Source organism: Rhipicephalus sanguineus, chromosome 1 (genome assembly GCF_013339695.2).
Source record: "Rhipicephalus sanguineus isolate Rsan-2018 chromosome 1, BIME_Rsan_1.4, whole genome shotgun sequence".
NCBI classification, from domain to species: domain Eukaryota; kingdom Metazoa; phylum Arthropoda; class Arachnida; order Ixodida; family Ixodidae; genus Rhipicephalus; species Rhipicephalus sanguineus.
In genome coordinates, this window is record NC_051176.1 from 298063698 (window position 1) to 298088484 (window position 24787).

A 24787-nucleotide genomic window follows, 5' to 3' on the forward strand; every position below is an offset into this window, starting at 1 on the left:
CAGCCCTACTCGGTCTGCCCCATGTTTTGCTCTGTCATCGCTCAGGGGCGTGGAATGTAACACGGGCAGCAGCTTCGCGCCAGGAATGCTTGTCGCTCGGGGTCTGTTGTTATGTGCCCCTGGAGATATGTGCTGCGTCAAGGTGACGAGCGAGCCGGTCACGCCAGGCCTGTGCACATGCAGTCGTCTGCCCGCGACAGATGCGCCGGACGCAGTCGAGGTGACGACCGTGTGTTTTCGGAAGGCTACGAAGCAGCTGCACGCAAAACGAGGGGAACATAGGAAAGGAACAGCAGCGGCGCTTCAACTTCCTGTCATATGACCGGCGGCGCATTAAACGACGAGCACAAGGTTTAAATTCGAGGAAAGCTAAACAAACGCAGTCAGGAACCTAAATTCTTAATTTTTCCGGGAATCCAGGGCAAATTTCGCGCTTTCAGCAAGAGTTCTGCATCCTAAAGATGGACGCCGCTGTAGTCATTGTCCGAGTCACTGAGAACGGGCGGCCGCTTTGTTATGACTACGGCCCCGTCACTGCTTTTGTAGAGCACTGCCCTTGAGTCGCTCCTTTGGTTGTGCGCCTCTCGGAACACCTTCTCCGATGGCGCGGGGTAGGGTGGAATGTCGATGGCCATGAGGGAGTCTGCCGGCGGCTGACAAGGGTCTTCTACTGAAGTACTGAGTGACGGACGGCGCGGCATCCCGCCGTAGCAAGCGCGGCCCATCCACACGATGCCGAAAAGCAGGGCCACGGTAAACGCTGTGCCGATAATGAAAAGGCCGACGGTGATGTCGGCGAAGATGACGCAGAAGATGCCGGCCACACACAGGGCCACGAGGAAGGCCCCGATCGCATAAAGGGCGCTGCGCTTCATGGACGCCGGTGCTGAGCAGCGGCTCGACCGCCGCAGCTGTGGTTCGCCTCCATTTTCGCTTGGTACCTGCAGGGAGACAACACGGGAACCTAGAGAGGCGTGTACTCACGAAATACAAACAGTACACCGGGACACGCTTTCGCTAAACTAGTTTGTGACGATGTTGAGAGCTTGCCCCTAATGGTGTAAAATGTCGTAAAGGTCTCAAGACGTCCGATACATGTGCATTATCAACTATTGCTGCATATTTTTTACCTTGAATATGTCGAGACGGGTACGCTTCTTTCGTTATCAAGCAGAATGAAGGGAGGATGTCGGACGAAAACTAGTCGTTTCTTTTAAAAAGTTATATTTTAGCCTTTGATTGCAAACTTTCACTTCAGCCTTCCATTTACATGTTTTATAAGGACAGAGCTTGTCTGCAAGCTTGTGTATGTGAGATAGCATGCACAAACTTGCATGTAGCCTGTCAGGCTGGAATGTAGAAATCGCTGTCTACTTTAGATAATCCCGGTGCAAGGAGAAACATTTGTTTTTGTGTCTTGTCGTTTTATTTTCTTGGTGTTTGACCACGAAGACACTAATATGTTTCTTGCGAAAGAAGTTTCGAAGATTCGGGCGCGTGTTTTAATCGAGAACAACATACTTCGGTTGGTTGCTTTTCCAGTCGTATCTTCCACTGGTAACACTGGCGACACCAATTGGGGATGGATGGATGGATGCTATGAGCGTCCCCTTTATAACGGGGCGGTGACATGTCTGCCACCAGGCTCGAAGAAAAAAAAAAAAACTTTCTTGTTTTATGTTGGCCCTTATCCACATTGATTAAATCTATGTTATTATACCAAAAAAAAAATATAAATTCATGGTCCATCTCTCTGCCTCTTAAGGCAGGATCACCTTATTTTTCCCCATTATTTATTTTTGTACTTTATCTCTACCTTTCTGCCACCAATACTCCAACCGTCTCTTATTTCTATCGCGGACGTGTTCAGCTTTCCATTGTTGTCCCTAAAACCCAAGGCTTCCTGTAGAAGATATTCAAAATGTACAGCGCCATCTGTCGACAAGACCGTAAGCCCGATGTGCCATGTTTTGCTGGGCGCGAAAACGAAACAAGTCGCATATCGCAGTTTTTCAGGTGCTATAGCTGCTGGTTTTACAACTTCGTTCTGCGATGATTTCCCAGTGCTTCGTGCGCCGTTCAGGCAACTAGGGAGCCATAAAAATGCCGGGAACAAGGTCGCACTAACTTTAATCGAATTTCAGTGGAATGGAAAGTTGGGCTAGTTGGAATGCATGCATGACTGATGCAGCGCTAAAGACGGAGACGTAAGCGCGTCAATTGTAAGCGGGGTGGGGATGTACCAGATTCCGCTTACTTGCGGCAAATCGTACGGGGGACAAAGCGGCATGTGTTTCAACGTTCGTTTAAATGAATATAATCAGTCCTTTAAAAAGCCTAACACATCCCATCTAGCATCGCATTGTAATACTTGTGGCTGCTCTCCGGTCTTCGCAGATGCGGAAGTGCTTTCTAGGCACACTAGCAAAGTAACCCGCGGAGTTATCGAGGCCTTTCACATTAAAAGAATGGGAGACGCATGCGTGAGCCAAAAGTCAATTTTCTTGACGGATAAGGAGTTTGCTTATCTGCTTGGCTCGTGCAGTATCAGGTGACATGTTTGAATTTGTTCTAAAGAAGGTGCACGTGTTGTTGTTTATTAATTTGCTTTACCATCTTATGCGCATGTCTGCTATGCCCTTTTTGGTTTTCTCGGTTTGTTTTTCGAAAAAAATCTTTCAGTTGCGAGACAGCGCCCGTCCTGTGCACTCTGTGTTCCTTTACGTCTCCGTCTTTAGCGCTGCATCAATCATGCTTCAATCGAATGTATCAGTTATCTCAACAAAAGAAAAAAAAAAGTACTGACGCGAACTTGTTCGTCAGCAAGATCGGCACTGCTCGGAAGTGACCGGCGTGCGCAAAAGCTCTCTTCAACCTCAGTTCTTATTTCTCCACGTAATTTAGTTGCTCGCCTGCAACATAAGCTAGACTTGCACAATAGTATTACGATATACGCATTTTAAAACGGGCGGCCGACGTCGCACATGCGCGAGAGAGCATGACTGATCAACAATGGCTTGTAGGTGCTGCAGATCGACGAACGCGATGATTTACGTATATAAAAGTATGTAAGCAGTGCCACAGACGCTGCTGCGCGCGTCCGCGGAAAATCAGGGCCGCCACGCAGCACTCGATTGGCGCAAAGGCACCGACAGGCATCCCTATGCAAGCTTCACAAAGCAGTGTGCGTCCAAGTACATAGTTCGCATGCCGCGTCTACCCTTCGCTTTACATCGCCTTATCCCTCCCCTGTTATTTTATTTATTTATTTTATTTTTTGCTTTCTTCAGTCAGCTTCCGCTGCGAACACGTTGGAGCTAAGGGTTACGGAGCCCATACAGTAGATGGAACTGTTTGTTGGGTGGATCATCGCACTTATCTTTCCGCTGATCGCGGGCCCTCGTATGCTGATCGCAATAGCGCACGGTAACGCAACGCCGCCGCGCGATGTCAAAACAAATAGCGCAATATTTTAAAAGATACGTCAAGGAACGCACACGTATAGCGTTCAAGAAAACCAGAACGACAATACTAAATACGTGCGATATATTATGACCACAACGCATTATGAACAACCAGTGTGCAGTAAAAAATCATTACGTAATCGCGCCGCTCTCTTTGTACACAGTTGAAACGCGCGATCAATATTTTTGTTTGGCTTGCGGCGCACCACTCATGCACATGCTCATGCCTTGTTTCTTTCGAAAAAAAAAAAAAAAACTTTGAAACACGCCGTTGCGAAGGGTGTAGCGATACCTGTGGATAAAAAAAAAATGAGCCGAGGAAAGCGGCACAGCGTCGCACAGGTCGCGCAGAAACAACGTGGTTTCGATGTCTGACGAATGTTTATGATGCGTGTTTATAATCGCAGTGGGAAATACAATGGAAATGTATTGCAGTGCAAGGTTATCCTAGACGTTTTGATAGTAACATCTCCTCTGCAACGATCGCTTTTCTTGAACGCTTACCTCAGATCGGAAGCGCACGGAGAACAGCAGTTCGGCTTTGCGAAGCGTTGCGCCTCTTGAAGCTGCCGTCCGATGAGTTTTTAAGCGCGTAGAACTCCTATATTGTGTTCTCGTCAATTTGTGGGAGCACAGTGAGGTCTGCTGATCGTTCGGCGCTGGATGTCGCAAGAAAGGGCCGCATTTCATTGGTTCGAAAGCTCAGTACTCAACGAGCGCTGCTCAGCCTCCCCTTATGGAGCCACTAGCAGGCGATACGATTCTGCGACTGCGCCCAGCAAAAAATGCCGTACGCGCCCAGTGTTGCCGTAGCACCAAGCATTATGAATATTCCCTGAAACCAACCGCCACATGATGACCAATCCTCGGTCACCAGTATTGGCCGCGAGATCGAGCGGAGTCGCCGCCTGGCGGCTACTGGCTGAAGCGCGCCTAGTGTGGATTGCTCCCTGCGTCGTCTGCTACAGCCACGTCGTGTCTGCATGTGCGCGTACGTCCTGCACGTTCTCAAAGGGCGGTTTGTTCTGTTATGTTAGCGCGAGTTTAACTGCTCGTACGTATACCTAACATGGTGTACAGAAGCAAATGGAATTGCTCGGCGCATGCGCATTGTAATAAGATCAGTGAGTGCGAATTTCTAGAGGGCTGTGTATTGGTGTCGTACCCTTCGTTCGCCGGAATCATTTCAGTGTTGATGCCGATTTCTGGCTCAAGTACATCGTAAAGTGCGCTTTGCATAGTCCCAAACATGAGGAGCATTAAATTGTGTGTGAATACAGCATTTTAGCGACTCGGTGGTAAACAAGAACGAGGCTCATGCACTTTAGCATTGTTGTTAGGTGTATAATTGCGGTACTGTAGTATATTTATTTATTTATTTATTTATTTATTTATTTACAACACAATGTTGTGGGAGACCAGGGGGAAAAGTTCATGATGAGCTTTAGTTGCGCTTAAGATGTCCTTTTATTTTACGGTCGTCGTCCCGCTACAGCGAAATATTTCTATCGTGTGAAGTCAGAGACTTCGCTACTCAAACTGTCCCTAAAAAAAAAAACATACAATGGAATGACACGGCAGTGATAAAACGGAGTTGCCACGCGTAATTTTAACTTGGAGCGAAATTTATGCAGAACCACCCGTGTGCTTAGCCCGACGGCATGCCTTACATTTATGTCGTATATTTTCACGCAAAACCTCATCCTTTTTTTTTTCACATTATCTTGAGCGTTTGTGTGGAGTTGTTATAAATTGATGGAAGGCAGCGGGCATTATTACTTTGAAAAAAAAAAAAGACACTTATTCCGTAAAATAACCGGACCTTTGTTGCATCACTGTCGTGCACGTAATCAATCGATGAAAGCTCTGTGCTCAACTCTTACCTGCGTATGCGTATTCGCATGAACAGTGCTATTGAACTCATTGCACAGGAATATGGGTTAGTGTAGAAATGAACAAGAAGTAAACAATTAAGTAGTTCAGTCGTGCTACAGTAGTGCGTAGTACACAGAGCACAAGCTAAACACGTACAGAGAAAACAACAAAAAACGTTATATAGTGCGTAAGCGCAGACAGTCATCCAGGGCGAGCATCCCTTTCATCGGCAGATTACGCTTCTCTCACTAGCAATAGGAACGTTGGATGATCTTCGTGCATCGATTCAGCAATGAGGAGTGTATATATTACCAGTAAGCAGCAATCAATGCATTTTATTCGCCGACAATCGACTGAAACTGCTCACAACGAAGCGCCGCTGTGTGCATTTGTATACGCGCCTCCGACCGCCTCTCCACACTAATGTGGCGACGCTGCTGCCACGTATAGGTCGATCTCGCGGCCAATAAACTGTCTGTGTCAGTGCACCGTTGTTTATCCAGCCTTATCGTAACATTCATTTTGGCCCGATATGGTGTTTTAGGGTGAAGGTATCATCGGTGTCTATATATACCTTCACATAAGTATTGCGGTATTATATAGGCGGCTTTGACACTTGTGCGTGCGTGCGTGCGCGCGCGTACTGTGTTAATGAAGAATGTTTGCTTCTAAGAAATTCTTTGCTACAGGCCATATCGTCTGTAGCAAAGAATCGCGTTTTTCTCAATTCTGCTTAAAGTGGATCTGGCTCTTTAGGGAAAAAAAGCAAAACAAAAACGAAATACTCCTCATACGTCTTGGAAAGTATAAAGTTAGCTTTCCTGCGAGGCAGTTGGCCCGACTGATGGCGGTATAGTAGTTTGTAAATAAGTGTGTACAAGCAAGGTTTCTGTTATTAGGAGATAGTTCACGTAGACGTGGCTTTCGTGATGAAACCATGCGCAAGAGACAAGCCCCATGCAGCAAATGCATCCAGCGCCTTGTTTTCATTTGAATGGTGACTCGTGCCACCATTAGTTAAGCAAATGTGCAGTGGACTGGAGCACGCTTGTGAATTACCACAACGATCTATTACGCTGCCCAGCAAATACTATCACGCCAGGCTATCTCTCCTCTGTGTCTTAAACTGGCGACACAGGTGCGCTCAGTCAGCAACAAACGAAAGAGGAAGTCTGAGCTCGCGAACTTAAACGGACACCAAAGGCAAATAACAATTTATGTCAGAGAAAAGTTCATTATGTGAGAACGTCTAAAACGTCAATATTATAAACAGCAGTGCTCTGCTAACCGAGAAATTAAGGTAAATGTAGGACATGATATGCGCCACGAGTGGGACATTTTGGAAATGATCCCGATGCCGTCAAGAATCCCGAGTATACAGTTAACCACTAGTAAATCAAGTTTAGTTGCGATAAAAAAAGAACTTTCCGTGCATCACGAGGCGTAATAAAATGCTGCTTGTTCTTTTCTGTTTGATTCATGGAAAAAAAGAACCTCTTGGCGTTACCATGGGGAACGGCGCGAGTGGTTCAAAAGTTCCGTTTTCACCGAGCTGCGATTTGCTCTCGCGGTCGCGTCTCAGTGGTAGTTTCGGTATCGCGTACTGCTGCGTGCGCTTGGCTCTCGCTATTTTCGCGCTGTTGATACTCTAGTTCTGCTGCTGGCCAAGCTAAGCTCCGTTACAGTGAACTATACCGTAACAGTGTCTGAGTGGCCCATGGCTGCGTCTTGGCAAGGTTGATGGCCGCTGTTGCGCAAGAAACAGGCGGGCAACGGTAGGTACGGCAACTGCTACGTCACAAGGCGCGTTCAGAAGGCACGCTAACGCCTTTCGGACCACTAAAACGTGATATTCTATCAAAATAAGCGTTTCCCTGGCACGAAACAAGCACTACGGTGTTCCGGGAACGCTATTTCAACAATCAACGTCGACTTAATATTTGGCTTTAGTGTCCCTGTAAATCCCTTTCGCTCTTTGCCGTGGCTTGTTGGTAAACCGAGGCTGAGTTCTGTGGGTTTCTTCTCGCTTATATGAATGAATTATGAATAGAAGTATTCAAATGTTAGCAGCAAAGTAACAAATATATGGATGTGGTCGACTGATCTAGAGGTGCTCGCACCCTCCATATTTTTCTCTTCCTTTTCCCCCAGTGTAAGATAACAAACCAAGGAACTCGCTCTTTCCTACATTTTCTTCCCTCTTACTTTCTGTCTCGCTCGCTCTATTCCCGTGTTTTAGCGCTAGCTGCAACGTCCCAATACTGCGATAAGCACTAAATAACCTTTAAATGTACAGATTGTTCGTGAAAATGAGATGGAGACGACGCCATCACCCACAAACACTGAACCCCCTCCAGCAATTTTTCAATTTTGCATGTGTATATATACACGCAGACATACAAACGAACGCGCTAACATACATTAAGTATGTTTGAATCGCCTCCCCCCCCCCGGAAAAAACATTCCTGGCTATGCCCCTGTCCACAAAGTATTCCACACTGGAAGCGGCCTATTTAACTAGTGAAGGAAACAAGGGAAATTTTAACGGAATTTAATTTTTTTGTCTGTTAGTTCTCATTACTATTTAACTACTGGAGGACAAGCAATGGACGCGACACATAATACATATTTTCCGTGAGTCAACATCGGAGCTAAACGTATATTGAACAGGGGATGGCAAGCGGAAGTTACTTGTTTGACGGACCCTAATCGTTAGTATGACGCTCTTTCGGGCATTGACCCGCAGTGCGCGCACTGCGTCCTCCCGGAAAATGGCAAGCACGTTAATCGCGTCATTCATCGGTCCTTTCTTTTCTTAAAGATCGGCCGATTCATCGAGCCGCTGTGCACCAAGTGCTAGTTAGGGGTATCTGCACTCGGTGCAACTTGCAGATATTGAAACCGTGCTGTTTCGTTAACGCCGCTTCGTGTGACATACGAGGGCTAACAAACCCAGTTACCCAGTTTAACAAACCCAGTTTTTTCCTAGACTCCTGGAACAAACGAGGAGACGCGATTCTGGCCCCGTTGACATTGCTGCTCTGCTTACGCCAATCAGGACATATACGGAAGTTTGGCCCTTTGTCAGCAATTCGGGCGTAGTTTGGTTGTTGATTTCCCAGATTTTTAACCTTTGTTCCGTTTCGCTTTTATCGTCACACATATAGAAGGGCTTCCATCTGAAGTTTCCAACAAACGTCTTCACTCTCTCGGACATAACATGGGCGTGGGCACTTGTCATGCGTTTTAATGCGGGCCCTGCCACTTCACCTTGCTTTTCAATGAATACAAGCCTCGTAATTTTTTCATCAATATACATCACGAATTTACAGATATTGTTCTACAATATAGCGAAGGAACATTTATTCGTTCAGTCCTACGTCATGGTTTACAAAGGGGCTTACGTAGCGAGAAACGGCTTCTCGTTTGTAGGTACGTCAACCAGGAGCCAAACAAGATGTCACGCTCAGTTGAGGGAGGAAGGGCTGCCATTTGCGCGCCGTCTGATGGAACAGATGTGTGACTCTGTAGCCCGTACGTTGCACCAGCGACAAGAGAGATTGAGGGGGGGGGGGGCTCGTTGAAAGTCTAATGAAGGCTTTCCTCAAGGTTTTCCTCCCACTGCTGCCAAATTCCAAGGCGTCAGCCCAGCGAAGTCGCTGGCACGGTGACACAGGGCGTTCTGCTCCACGTGTTCGTGCGTGCCGCCGGAGTGACACTTCTCGGGGTCGCTCGGGAAAAAATAAAAAGTGGTGTCGAGCACGCTGTTACATTTGGTGCATTTGCATGCTTGCACTTTCCTCTCTTTAATTTATTAATTCCTGGAGGGGAGAGCTGAGAACCCTAACACATGCGGCGGACTGGAAAGAAAATAGGATGGAAGGGCGGAAAGGTGGGAGGTGGGGCGTATCTGTAGCCAAGTTTACAAAGCATTTTGTTCGTAAGCGCTCCTTGCGAATAGCAGCCAGCCTATAATAACAACATATTCCCTGCCGCTATATGGGCCGGCATCGAACTGTTATAGCAAATAGAGTAAGAGCTGCTTTTGGAACGACTATGTGATTATATTTACTACTACTACTACTACTACTACTACTACTACTACTACTACTACTACTACTACTACTACTACTACTACTACTACTACTAATAATAATAATAATAATAATAATAATAATAATGGCTAGTTATTATGACCTTATTTGTAATTCTATTTACTGCCACACCTATAAGAAAAAGCGAATATCTTGACTGAGCACGAGGAAAGCAAAGTAGGAGCAAACATAATTTTAGAATGTCGTAACCCGTATGTTTGTGCTGAAACATAGAAGCAACAGCACCACGGAATACAGTGCGTTGTTTACTTATAGCAGAGTCCTTCAATACAGAGTGCGAACTCTTCATGAAGCAACGACTATGTTGGCGCACTTAGCGAGATAAATTAACAGATGAGGTTTGCACGTAAACTGTAAAACACATTCGAAGAAAAGCGATGTGGTATTATGTACGGATAGTAAACCTACGGTCACGATCTATTTTTATCTTTAATAGGATAATAGCTGAGGTGGTCGCACGACAAGAAAACAAAGGCTTAGGCGGGAGGCATTTGGCGCTTAACGGTTCATTCTTCTGAGTCGAAAGAACACAATAAATGCACTTGCGTGCTGCGCTCTCTTGACGTATTTATTCCCGGAACATGTCGTACAGCTTCATCTCGTTCTGTGACTCGCCCCCAACAAAAAATAAAAGATAAGTAGAAGTTACTTTAATACAGTGCGTACCTCTTAACACGGAAATCTTTCAATAACTTTCGTGCCGACATGCCACTCTCCTGCCAATAACCCTGATCTCCCAATGCCGCGGCTCATACCTAGAGGCAATGCACTGCGCAGGTAAGTGCGCATTAAAGTTAATTCATGCCCGCGTTCGAGGTCACTGACATATCCGCCAGTTTGCCCTGAGTAGCTGCAGCCGAGCTCTTAGTCAATCGTCTTCAAGTATACTGTACAATGGCTCGCACGGCTTTCTCGGATGATGAGCGTCGAGGCCAGACTTTCAATATATTTTCTTTTGTAAAATGTCGACCGTGGGGCCTGCTGACGGCACACTGACAAGTCTCGCGTTGTTTCGTTAGAGCGGGAGTTCTCTCTCTCCCTTTGAGTCCCACGTTTACGCCTCCACGTGTTGGTTAGCAAACTGGACGATGGGCAGTTGTAACTGCCCTGCTTTTCCTTAATCCCCCCCCCCCCTTCCCGCCCTCGCTGTCTCTCTCGGTTGCCCTGTGTAGGTTTTCCCACACGACAGCGGCATTTCAAATACAGCGGCTGTCGTGTATTTCACGACGACTCTGGACTGCTCATTCTAGAATCCGGGCTTCTTACGTACGCGGCTAAAGCGCTGGCATAGTCCAGCCACAAGGGGTTACTTCGCCATCGCTCCACCTCCCCCCTTACCAGCATTAAATAAAAAAAAATTCTGGGCGCACTGGTTGACATACAGCCCCGCCACGGTGGTCTAGTGGTTATGGCGCTCGACTGCTGACCCGAAGGTCGCGGGATCGAATCCCGGCCGCGGCGGCTGCATTTTCGATGGAGGCGAAAATGTTTGAGGCCCGTGTACTTAGATTTAGGTGCACGTTAAAGAACCCCAGGTGGTCGAAATTTCCGGAGCCCTCCACTACGGCGTCTCTCATAATCATATCGTGGTTTTGGGACGTTAAACCCCAGATATTATTATTATACTGGTTGACATACGTAACGAGAAGAACAGCGCTACTGACAAAAGAATCCGAATAGTTCCGTAATATGCAATTTGCTTCGTTCAGTTAAATTTTTAAAACCTTGTATGCGTCCAGTATGTTACGTACTGAATTACTGTTACGTACCGAGGAATCTCTTCCTATGCCTCTTCGTGGGCCTGTGCGGTCTTCACTCATGTGTCACGATTGTCCCCATAATGGACTTTCCACCCTGCAGGCTACCGCAGGACTATGCTGTCTGCTGGTCGCTGTCAACTTCGAGGCTTTCTTTCGAAAAAGTTGCTGTGTAAATTTCCTTCACAGCTCCGTGCTACGATCGGACGGAATAATATTTCTTTTCCCTCTAGCTTCACTGTATTACGTCGATGGTTAGTGCCCGTCTGTGACCCTGTATCTGTAACTCAACATGTGACTCATAGTGACCACGCCTGGTGGCTTTGGTATAACTGTCATACGGTCACCAATGCGGCAGTTTGGGCATGTTGGTAATCACTTTTGAATAGAGCTAAAAGCCCACGGAAAACACGGACGAAAAAAAGGCATACATATACACAAGCATATACGGTAGTCATACAACATGAAAGGGCTTTTACGTATTTACGTATTTTTCTCTGCATGAAAGAACCATAAGTTATTTAAGACTTACAGACAACTCGTCGATGAGGCAAAATGGCGCTTTCATATTGCACAATATGCAACCGACCTTGTGCACATTCCTTTAATGACAGGCACCGCCACGGTGGTCGTGTGGTTATGGCGCTCGACTGCTGACCCGAAAGTCGCCGGATCGAATCGCGGCCGCGGCGGCTGCATTTTCGAAGGAGGCGAAAATGTTTGAGGCCCGTGTACTTAGATTTAGGTGCACGTTTAAAGAACACCAAGTGGCCGAAATTTCCGGAGCCCTCCACTGCGGCGTCCCTCATAATCATATTGTGGCTTTGGGACGTTAAACCCCAGCTATTATTTTTCTTTTAAGTACAATAAAAAAGAAAAAGAAAGAAAAAGAAGAAAACAGGCCCCGTATTTTTTAAAACCTCTTTTAAGAAACTTTCCGATTGGCCATAGCGCTGCGTTTATTCCTTCATGTCAATCAAGCAAATCGCTACGATAATTTGTGGGCACCTGAACCGCTACCAAGGATAGCTCTGAAATTTTAATGTTTCGGAGAAATTTGCTGAATACAGGTCTTATTCACACAGCCTGTATTACGTAAGGGTCTTGATTACCGGCGAGAAATCGAGCACCTGCCTTTCCGGGTAATTACTGTCGTGACAACAATAGTTTCATTGATTCTCTTGCAGGGTTTCTTTTTTTCTGCATCTCTATCTCGCTCTCTTGCAAAAATTTTTACTCACAAAACGCACGCGCTTCGGTCCAAATGCGCGCTGCGTGCCTCGGTTTCGGTGTAAATTGTAAATTATTATCTCACGTTGAGTGCCACTTGAACGGAGCGCCGCATGTGAGCGCATATAGATTACAGTAATCTGAATGAACTGACCAAAAATTTTGAGCGAAAGCACGATGGAAGGCGACACAGCACGCCGGCTCCGGCATTCACTTCCCATGTCCACCGCTTTCATGGGACACAGCGTGCATAATTTGTCCCCTTAGACGGCGTCGCCCATTTCCAGAACACGCAAGTTACTGCCGCCATAGTTTCGTGAGCGAAAGTGAACGAAAACAGCGAGGCAAACGAAGAGTTGTGTGAAAGCGCACATATTTTGTGTGTCGACCTATCATCAGACGAAAGTAGGTCAGCCGAATGAAAGCCTCTTCGGTCCGCCGCGGACAGACTCCGAACTGGACGTTGGTAGAAATACGATCTTGTAACGAACCAGCACGAAACACCTATCATCCCGAGAGGACCAAGCAGAGTTGCTGCAAATCAGTCTTTCTTGCCGACCCAAGGCGCCTCACTTTTCTTTCCTGAAGTCCTTCCTCTTTAGTCAACCAAGTCGGCACGCCAGCTTATTTCAATACTTGTGTTTTCTTCTCCCCCCCTCCTCCCGCCGCACTTCTGTGTTGGTTGGGGGAGAGTGTGCCAAGCATACACGTACACGCGCTAAGGAAGCAGTTGCTGCCTTGTAGAAGGCAAGACTATTCAAGGATTTTTCAAAATGAACGTAGCTGCGCACGTATTCTTCTTGTAGTTTGTTATATGCAAGCAAACGCAACGTTACGAAAATAATATTTTTGTTTTATTTTACGCAACACTGCATGCAACAATGCGTCAATCCAAGTAGATGTGCGTTGCAAGATCACTGGCTTCAATTTGCATATTTCAATGTGTGAGCATAGGTTATTTGTTGTAAGGATGATTAAAGAATTTTGATTAATTAATCAATTATGCGAATTAGTTTTCGAAGTCCCTGTTCGAGTAATCCAACTCATAAGTGGATTTGTCTTATGTGCCGCAATAGTAATAATTGTTGGGGTTTAACGACAAAAACCACGATATGACTATGAGGGACGCCGTAGAGGAGGGCTCCGGAATTCCGACCCCCTTGGTTTCTTTTGACGTGAATTTACATCTAAGTACACGGGCCTCAAGCCTTTGCGCCTCCATCGAAAGGTTTGGTTGCGCGAGTTTGCTGATATTGACAAACCTCGCAACCGCTTCGTGAGCCTCGGGAAGAAAATGTCACCGCCTCGAACAAATCGCTGTGGCATGCACATTACACATCTATCCTGCTGCTGACCTACAGGGCTGACCCGTTTATACATTGTCATACAAAGGTGGGTACTTGGTAATGAAATTTGCAAAAGCTCTCTTTTTCGACGCCGCTTGCATCCAGTGTCATGTGAGCTGCACTTGCAGCAGCCACAACTAATCGGTGCACTGTACAGCACGTGATAAGGGTACGCCAACGCTATACCGGATGCTGTTCGCCGTCACTGCGCATCTGCGCGAGGACCTGTGGTATTTTGCGACCAGCCGAGGTGCAGGCGACATGGATGGAAAAGCCGAATCCTGGCTTTGCTACAGCTTATTTCGAATGTGCAGCGCTTCCTGCAATGCGTGAACCAAGTGGTCACATTTACAGGGAACACCTGGGCGTGCCATGACTCCCACGTGCGTCGCTGTTAACAGGCAGCCCTGCGTAGGAATCTGATTGATGTGAAACAGCGCAATACATCTCTTGGGAACCGATACGAATGAAATTTGCTCCATTTAAAACAGAAATACATTCTTTCAAGAGTAAGATTTTGACATAGGAATATTACGAGAAGAGTTTGACTTTGGTCGTTGAATCAGCGCCCAAGTGCCTTCGTCGGATAAACACCAAACCGAATAACAGAAGATGTACACGAAGAGAAGCGTTGAAACTATAGTAACTCATGGTCGCAGGATTTCGCTCTTGGATCTGAGAGAGAGAGAGAGAAACCAAGTGGAAAGGCAGGGAGGTTAACCAAGCTTTGGCTCGGTTGGCTACTCTACACTTGGGAGGAAGGGGGAATAATACAAAGGAAAGGGTAGAGAAGTAGAGTAAGAAAGAGATGGATGAACAGTTAGCTTGAAGCTACACAACACGAACTCGCGCTGTTAGTTAACAGGCGCTCGTGAAGTCCGGTGGTCCTCAAGAAGCACAAGAGGGCTTTTGTCGCCTTGCGCTCTGAAGTATTTGGTATACTTATTTCACACAAAAAAATGTGCAAAAGAGTATTCAATTTGTGATGAAAATGGAGGAAAAGAAACTTCATTCACGTCAGCTTGACTACACCCAACAGTAGACAGCACAGTTTGGTACATAACTGTGAGAAACAGGCGATTAAACATTAGAAACTCGATGTGACACAATAGATCGAGATAGTTATACGCAATCAACGAAAAGAAACTGTAACATGGTAGGGCGCAGACAAGAACGCCAGCGAAAGAAGAAGACGAAGACGGTTGTTGTTGGTGCTCGCGCTTGCTCGGCTTGGACCGCTGATCGCTTCAGCTGCTGCAATCTTCTAATAAACGCGTTACTGCCTCAACGTTAAACGCATACCATCAAGTGGTGGAGAGTGCTGGTTCTGTTCTCCATCCTGGAACTCCGCAGCCGGACTCTACTTTCCCCTTCAACAATGCCGAACGATGCTACCACACCCCAAGCTGCCCGCTGTCCCGGTGTTCCCAGAGAGCGGGACCCCGTCATTTTCAGCGGTACTGATGAGCAAGACGTCGAGGACTGGCTCTCTTCTTATGAACGAGTGAGTGTCAACAACAGGTGGGATGACAACGACAAACTTGGCCGCGTCCACTTCTACCTGAGAGGAGTAGCGGAACTCTGGTTGAACAACCACGAGGCTGAGATTTCCAACTGGGCCTCTTTCAAAACGACCTTCGCGGACGTATTCGGCCGACCAACCGTGCGCAAGCTCCGCGCAGAACAGCGCTTGCGTGATCGCGCCCAACTGGCTGGCGAGTGCTTCACTTCGTATATTGAGGACGTCGTAGGCCTCTGCCGCCGCTTCAACCCTGTCATGTCCGAAGCCGATAAAGTCAAGCACATCTTGAAGGGCATTGAGGACGATGCGTTCCACATGCTTGTGGCGAAAAACCCTGAAACAGTCGCAGACGTCATTCAGCACTGCCAGAGCTACGATGAGTTGCGAAAGCAGCGCATTTCCACGCGACGTCCTAGTTCGGACATGGCCAGCACGTCAGCAGCGACCGTTGGCGCAATATCTTCGGACCCGGTGGTCCTGACACAGCAGATTCAGCAGTTTATCCGAGAGGAAGTGGCTCGCCAATTGTCTCTTGCGCCCTTTCTCCCAGGCAATACTCATGGGCTCACTTCATCGCTGCGACAAACCATCGAAGAGCAAGTCTCCGAGGCACTACCACCCACGTACCAGCCACCGCCTGTATCCGCGCCCCTCACCTACGCTGACGTCGCGAGAAGGCAGCCACATGCGCTGCCGCCCATCGCGGACACTGCTCCCCAAACAAACGCATTTTACGCAACGCGGGCGCCGGCAGGCCCGCACGTTCCTCTTTATCGCCGTCCTGCAACGCCTTCCAATAACCCTTGGCGCACATCGGATAACCGGCCAATCTGCTACTACTGTTGTCTACCCGGCCATGTTGAACGGTTCTGTCGCCGGCGCGTCCCTCGTCCAGGTACCATCGAGGACAGCTACAGCTACGTCCGCCCAGAGCCACCACAGTCAATGCCTCCACACGCTACTTCAGACACCTTTTCATCGAACCGCCGCGCCTTCAACCCACGTCGATCGCCCTCCCCGCGGCGACGTTCGCTTTCACCTATGGTTCGTCGACCACCACCCGCCCAAACGGAAAACTGACCATCGCAGTTCCGGAGGCAAGAACTGCGCCGCTGTCGAACTCTACAAGGCCTCGTTCTCTACCTGCCAACGAAATTTCTGTGTGCGTTGATGGTGTTGCCGTGCAAGCATTAGTCGATACTGGAGCTGCTGTATCTGTATTGAGTGAAGCAATGTGCCGCAAGTTAAAAAAAATTACTATTCCGCTTTCTGGCGTCTCCCTGCGCACGGCAACCGCGGATCACGTAAAGCCTTCTATGACGTGCACGGCTCGGCTACTCATTCAGGACGTTCTCTATGTGGTCGAATTCGTTGTCTTTTCGCAGTGCTCGCACGACGTCATATTAGGCTGGGACTTCCTTTCCACACATCATGCCGTTGTTGACTGTGCCCATGCCGAGCTAGAATTATCAGCGATCGCCGAAGTCGATTCTCGCAAGTCTTCTTTTTCTCGTGTCCTCGTCGCCGCGGACACGGACATCCCACCTTTGTCTTCTGTTCTTGTGCCGATCTCCTGCGACTATGCTCCCTTCTCTAGCGCCATGTTCACGCCATCAGCAGACTTTGCCTCTCGCAAGAACTTCATTCTTCCCTTTGCTCTTCTCACGATCGTCGACTCTTGCGCAACCATTTATGTGACGAACCTGCTTTCGGTCCCCGCCACATTATTTCGCGGAGAATGTATAGGCCGACTTGAGGACATTGATTTTGTTTGCGCCAGTCAAATGCCCGATCGCACGACAAGCCTCCAGGTCGACAGTGTCAATTCCGTTACCACGTCCGACGCATCCTCCCTGGACGTCTTCCTTCCATCAATTGATTCGGAACTTCCTGTTGCTCAACGGACCCAACTTTTGAAGCTCCTCGACCGCTTTCGGACGTCTTTCGACTACAAGCAACCCACTTTGGGCCGAACATCTGCAATCGTTCATCATATTGACACCGGCACCCATGCACCCCTGCGCCAGCGTCCATACCGGGTCTCTCACGCTGAACGCCGAGTTATTGACGACCAGGTGACCGATATGCTTAATCGTGGCGTCATACAGCCGTCCCACAGCCCTTGGGCCTCCCCTGTGGTGCTCGTTAAAAAGAAGGACGGTAGCATCCGATTCTGTGTTGATTATAGGCGCCTTAACAAGATCACACGCAAAGATGTTTATCCGCTCCCCAGAATCGACGACGCTCTCGACTGTTTGCAAGGGGCAGAGTTCTTTTCATCACTGGATCTTCGATCGGGTTACTGGCAGGTACCTATGGATGAAGCTGATCGCCCCAAAACTGCGTTCGTGACTCCCGACGGCTTGTACGAGTTTAACGTGATGCCGTTCGGCCTTTGCAACGCCCCTGCCACTTTCGAGCGTCTTATGGACAACACACTTCGAGGTCTCAAGTGGCAGACGTGCCTTTGCTATCTGGACGACGTCGTCGTTTTTTCAAAGGACTTCGATACCCATATTCTGCGCCTCGCAAGTGTCCTAGAATGCCTCACACATGCTGGCCTCCAACTGAATTTGAAAAAAGTGCCATTTTGCCGCCCGGAAGCTCACCATCTTGGGGCATGTTGTCAGCAAGGACGGTGTTCTACCCGACCCCGCGAAGCTCCGCGCCGTCGCCGAGTTTCCCAAGCCGTCAACACTGAAAGAACTCCGGAGCTTCATAGGCCTATGCTCGTATTTTCGGCGATTCGTCCGTAATTTCGCCTCCATAATGGCTCCTTTAACACGCCTACTTGCTGACAGCCAAGGTGTCACAGCATGGTCTTCCGCTTGCGACGACGCATTCGCGAAATTACGTCATCTACTGACATCACCACCGATTCTTCGTCACTTTGACCCAGATGCCCCTACCGAAATCCACACGGATGCCAGTGGAGTCGGCCTTGGCGCTATTCTTGCTCAACGCAAGTCTGGCTTCGACGAGTACGTCGTTTCTTACGCCAGCCGCACTCTCACCAGAGCTGAAGAGAATTATTCGGTCACAGAAAAGGAATGTCTAGCCATCGTGTGGGCAATCACGAAATTTCGACCTTACGTATATGGCCGCCCATTTGATGTTGTGACTGATCACCACGCCCTCTGCTGGTTATCGTCACTCAAAGACCCATCTGGTCGTCTAGCTCGTTGGGCGTTACGTCTCCAAGACTACGACATCCGTGTCGTCTACAGGTCAGGCCGCCGACATTCAGATGCCGACGCTCTTTCCCGCTCTCCTCTTCCCCATGAATACGGAACTGCGTCTGTTTCCAGCTACGATTCTGCGTCACTTACATACGCTGACATGCCATCTGAGCAGCGCCAGGACCCTTGGATAGTCTCTATCATGGAGTTCCTGTCTCGGCCATCACCACCTACCGCCACTCGTTCGCTGCGACGCACAGCTCGACATTTCACCGTACGCGACGGGCTCCTGTACCGCCGCAACTACCTATCTGAGGGCCGCAAATGGCTGCTGGTGATTCCTCGCCAGCTACGGGCCGATATCTGCGCCTCCTTTCACGCGGATCCCCAGTGCGGCCACGCCGGCGTAATAAAAACGTATGCACGCCTCCGGCTGCGGTACTACTGGCGTGGAATGTACCGCTTTGTCCGACAGTACGTACGCTCGTGCTCCAAGTGTCAACGCCGGAAGAGCCCAGCGCACACAGTCACTGGACCACTACAGCCGTTGCCTTGTCCCTCCCGGCCCTTTGATCGCATCGGCATAGACCTGTATGGCCCCCTTCCCTACACACCTGACGGGAACCGCTGGGTGATTGTCGCTATTGATCACCTGACACGCTATGCTGAAACTGCAGCGCTGCCAGAGGCCACATCACGTGAAGTCGGCTTATTCATTCTTCAAAAACTCGTTCTTCGCCACGGCGCACCTCGCGAGCTACTCAGCGACCGCGGACGTACGTTCCTTTCTGAAGCCGTGCAAGCCCTCCTTCGTGAATGCAACGTTGTGCATCGGACAACCAGCGCGTACCATCCCCAAACCAACGGAATGACTGAGCGCTTTAACCGCACACTGGGCGACATGCTGTCCATGTACGTGTCCGCTGACCACACCAACTGGGACCGCATACTACCCTTTGTTACGTACGCCTACAATAGCGCCACTCAGTCTACGACAGGATTCTCTCCATTCTTCCTTCTTTACGGCCGTGAACCTTCCTCGTTTATGGATACCATTCTTCTGTACCGCCCGGACGCTTCAGAATCCACGACTTTATCTGAAGTCGCCAATTATGCCGAGGAATGCAGACAACTCGCGCGTTCTTTAACCGCCCAAGACCAAGCGCGCCAGAAGGACCGTCACGACGTAAACCTGCCTACTCCGTCATATTCGCCTGGAACGTTGGTGTGGCTTCGCGTTCCCTCCTCTGCTCCTGGCCTTTCCACAAAGCTACTGCCTAAGTACGAAGGCCCCTACCGCGTCCTACGTCAAACATCCCCAGTCAACTATATTATTGAGCCTGTTCAATCATCTACGGACCGCCGTCGTCGCGGCCGCGAGACTGTTCACGTCGATCGACTGAAGCCGCACTATGACCCACCAGTTGTACCTGTTCCTTAGGTCGCCAGGATGGCTCCTTTTCCGCGGGGGAGTGATTTGTAACATGGTAGGGCGCAGACAAGAACGCCAGCGAAAGAAGAAGACGAAGACGGTTGTTGTTGGTGCTCGCGCTTGCTCGGCTTGGACCGCTGATCGCTTCAGCTGCTGCAATCTTCTAATAAACGCGTTACTGCCTCAACGTTAAACGCATACCATCAAAACAAACAACTAAATTGCTCTCTGTTAAATGCCAGCACTACACTCTAAGAAGAAAAGAGTATGTACTCCTTTCAAAGAGTCCTGACTTACCACGTATACGACTCTCTTTAAGGAGACACGTTAACTCTCATAGGGGTCCCACAGCTCCCTTACGATAGTTTAATGATTACCACGAGAGAGTTGACGTCTCTCTTTAAAGAGAGTCGTATATGTGGCAAGTCAGAATCCTCAAAAGAGCGTCAAAGGAATTTTTTGTTTTGGAGCGTAAGCACAATAAATATGGAGGTTAGTTTCATAAAAATGGGGTAATGAACTTTCTGTTCGTCCACATTTATGCAAGAGTATGGTGTAGATAGTCAGCCAACCTTTGTAAACCATATTTTGTGCGTAGACATGGTGCGCACTGGCTGTTATGCATGCGCAACGAGTATGTTATTTAAATGTAATGATCGTGTGCGACGAGTCAAAGTGAATGACAAGGTACTTGAAGTGACATAGTGAGGGTTTCAGGATTAATTTCTGCTACCTGCTACTTAATTAAGGTGCATTTATAGCCCAAATGCGGCCACCGGTACGGCTACCGGTGGCGGGAACCGAACCTGTGACTTCATGCTCAGAAACATAGCGCGCCGGTATATTCAATGAGCCCATCGCGGCTCGAAGAGATATTCTGTAAAAAGAAAGTGAACTGCGTAAACGAAGTATGCAAAAAATAACAAAATGTAAGCAGACAGAGACGGACACACCAGGACACGAGAGCACGGGTGGATGTGTCTGTGTCTATGAGCATATATTAAACGCCTCAGCGCTCTTTGTTTAAGCAATGCAGTACCAACCAGCACAAATATAAAATGTTTAAGAAAAGTAGAATATTACAGAATTTCATAGCTTCTCTACTGCCTGGACTTGCATTTTCTTGGCTATTAGACTTACCACCTGAAGCTTACGGCCGTCATTCTTCACAGACTCTGGACGTTACGTGCATGCGTACTTATAAGTGTATACACAGCTGATTAATCGATTGATTGAAACGAAGTCCATAGAAACGCCGATGATTCCTGGTGATACCACCAGTGCATGAACGACATTGACGTCTATTTAGTACAAGTGCTCTTAGCTCCCCCATACTTTTATCTGTGGCCAGGAGAATACGTTACCTGAGCATGCCGACAAACGAGAAAAACTCACTCCTGCGCCCTGCTGTACTATTTATGCAACCTGAGTCACCGAGACGTTTTTATGGAACTGCTTGCAGATGCTGTACATTCCGTGTGTTTCTTTGTTTCCTTTTTTTTTTGCGAGTCACTTGCACATAATGTTCCCGGACAAAAGCAATGTCTGTGTTCGCGGCAGTAAACTCATTCACCGTTCGTGAATATATGTCAGGATTACGGCCAGCATTTTATACTAGAAATCACGACGGACATTATCACTCATACATAATTTGCGTAGTTTGACGCCCAGGCATGTGAAGACCTGGAACGCCTAGTTGTGTAGGGAGGACCTTCGTTTCCCTGGCGTAGACGCGGGGGGGGGGGGGGGGATCAACACTACCCCCCCCCCCCCCACCACCACCCGAAATTTTGGCATCTGTATATATACGCGCACACATGCAAACGCACGCACGAACATACGTAAAGCATGGTTGAACCCCTCCCCAGAAAAAAAATTTCTGGCTGTGCTACTGCTCCGTTTCATAGCCCGAAATCTTCAGCGGCTTCGAAGAAACGTCGGGCATAGTTGGCGAGTGCTATAGCTGTGCAGGGTGTGTTCAGATAAGAACGTCGGTGAATGTCGGGCGACCCCGTTTAATTTCGCTGGAAAAAATATATTTTGCCATTCGAGTCGTCAGGACAACACCAATTTTAGTCTTGCAAAAAAAAAATTTTGCCTCCGTCGAAAAAAATGCTGATGTCTGCACTGGGCCAGAACCGTTTTTTGCGAATTGAGCGAAAACGGGATTTTCACGAGATCCTGCAAAAAAACTATTGTACCTGTCGGGCTCAAGATTTTTTCTTGACATACTATTGATAGCGTGATTTTACGAAATACTTTTATCTTGCAATATTGGGACCCTTGCTTTAAGGGGAAAGAAATTGTGAATACGGCACATTGTTCGTTAATGCCCTAATTTCACATTTTTTTCGCTCTGCTGGTATGACAGTCAGTATTTTCTAAATTTCACGCCAAAAAAAAAAAAACACTTAAGTAAGGGCATGTCTCTAAAAATGCAATATTTTGAAAATCACTCTAAAAAAAAAGCCACCTTAGCTTTTCTTTAAACTCCCTAGAATTATAAAGCCAAGCGGATGTTCTAACTTAACCTGTAAAAACGTGTTGCATTATTTTTGTGAGTTGCAAAGTGGCCGAATGGGCGTTAACGTGCAACCCCTTAATTGAGCGCATGCCCTGCGACACTGTGACAAGTGCCCGGTACTCACGATATAGGACAAGTGCTCGAGCTGCTGACATCGAATGCGACCGCTTTTGCGCGATGCTGAGGAGGGCCTAGCGGCGCTCAGTCACCAGAAAATATTTCTGGACGCACGGAGAAAAAAGTGCAAAAGTAGTTTATGCACATTGCGTGGCTTACGTCGTGCGTTGTGTAAGTCTGCAATGACAGAGTCGATATTACAGTATACGTGCGCACAACTGAATTTTTATATTGTTTCTTTCTTCGTTATATGTACATCTATTTCCTCTTATTTTTTATTTTCAACAGCTTCTGTTCATAGAACGTCGCTGTCGCCGCGTTAAATAATAGCTCGCACCTTGATGAATCAACGTCCGCTGAGAGAGAGAGAAAGCTCTTTAATAGAGAGTTTTAGTTTAGCGCGCGCAAACCTGTACGTACGCAACGGCCTGCGCGCTGCGTACGTTAGAGTTGAGGCTGTCTCCTACATTTTTAGTGTACCGTACGCAACAACCGAAACGTGGACTGCGTCTAGGCGTCAGCACCTTCGTCTCGGCGTGTTTTTCTGCGCCATCTATTGGCTAAGAAATAAACTACAATAGCCGATCATAGTTGACACAAGTCAAGGCACGAGACAAGGCAAGATTTTACGATGGCGCAAATTTTGTTGAGGTGATCCGTGGTGAACGGTGACGGTCGGTACGACTTCTACGAGGCGAGCAGCCGCGAGGGAGGAAAAATGCCTTCCAGCATCCTTTCGAATCAGCGCCTTTTGGCCACTCTTTCTTGGGAAGAGATAGACGATTTGATGCTCACAAACCGAGAGCGGTGGCTTTTGCGGCTGCAGTCTCGACGACATCGAATATCTCCTGCATCTTTGCAGCGATCACTGTCCACTGCACTGGGTCCGCGAACGGATTCAAGCTACTCACGTAGGCAAGGAGCTCCAAATCGAGGGCAATTCCGAAATGGACGCGGGATTTATTCGCTGCCATGACCGCCGTGCCGCTTGTGCTGCTGTCGGACGCAGCCATTTTGCTTGTCTCGACCGGTCGAGATCTCGCGAGAGAAGCGCCCGTAAGGTACGCAACGAACGCAGCGGGCGCAACGTAAGCGCCGAGATCTAGCGTGCGCATCTCTTGCGCGCGCAAACGCACGCATCTCCCTTAGGTTCAGCGCATGCGCAGTCTTGCTCTCTCTCACCCGTTGCGTGCGCAAGGCCGTTGCGCGCGCTAAACTAAAGCTCTGTAATGAAAAACAGAGAATTCTGCCGGCGTACCTAAAGGCGCCTACATGCTACTCTTTATAGGGAAGGGGATTGAGGACAGAAAGGCCCTAGGAGGAGGAGGGCAGGAAAGAAGAAGAAGAAAAAAAAGGAGATAATATCATCGTGGTATGTACATGTCACCACGTAATGATGCTGATGTAAGTTAAATTACAGTTTATCAATTCGGTGAATGTCCTCGAGGAATCTGAACAGAAATTATAAAATTTTACGTTGCTGAGAAGGAGAAGACGTAGGTCCAATTATTTTCCCGAGATCTAGCGGTGCTTGGGAAGTTGAGCATATTCTACTTTGGAGACAAGTTTTTTCTTCTCTGTTTGCCTGGCAATCTAATAAGATGTGCTCTATTGATTCTAGAGCACCACAGTTATCACAGTATGGGTCAGTGGTCAAACCAAGGCGGCACTGATGTTCTTTCTCTTCGGAAATGCTGCAAACAAATGAATACAATTTAGAGGAAAGCTTGGCTTTTTTGTGTACATTGATGCGACCTTACTTCTCCCACTTGCCCGAGACAAGTCTGGCCGTTACAGAAGACATTCTTCTTTCGCATGGTTCTACTGTGACGGATCGCTCTAAACACAGTCCTTGAGTATGCGACGGTTCTTTCTCGGAGTCGCAACTGCAGCCACTGGGTCAACACTCTCACAGGGGACCATCAGTCTCGAGTGCACTCTGTAAACGTGCGGCGTGGCGTAACAGTGAAACATAAGTCCTGTGGATGTAGTGATGGCACATGGTGCATGTTATCAAGCACTGTGAGACACACCTCTTTTCGTTGGCAAGCCGTGACCTTTCTTTGATGCTCTATTTATATTAATGACCGAGCCAGATTGAAGCAGTCGTTCTTAAATTCATGGTCAGAAAGTAGGGCCGTTGTCCCTGCACAGCATTCGTAACAACCGCTCGTATTGCAATGCCACGCCGTTCTCCCTTTACTCACTGACGCAACCTTCACGCCT

At 48.1% G+C, this 24787-nt stretch overlaps 1 protein-coding gene across 1 annotated transcript in view; it reads right to left on the reverse strand.

The window, feature by feature from the left end:
* Nucleotides 1–424: 424 nt before the first annotated feature.
* The window catches only part of LOC125756220 (uncharacterized), a 37213-nt gene continuing 12850 nt past the window's right edge, over nucleotides 425–24787 (reverse strand). The window contains exon 2 of the mRNA XM_049411936.1: nucleotides 425–941. Coding sequence (XP_049267893.1) covers nucleotides 456–875 — 420 coding nt within the window. The 5' untranslated portion in view covers nucleotides 876–941 and the 3' untranslated portion in view covers nucleotides 425–455. The remainder of the gene's footprint in view (nucleotides 942–24787) is intronic.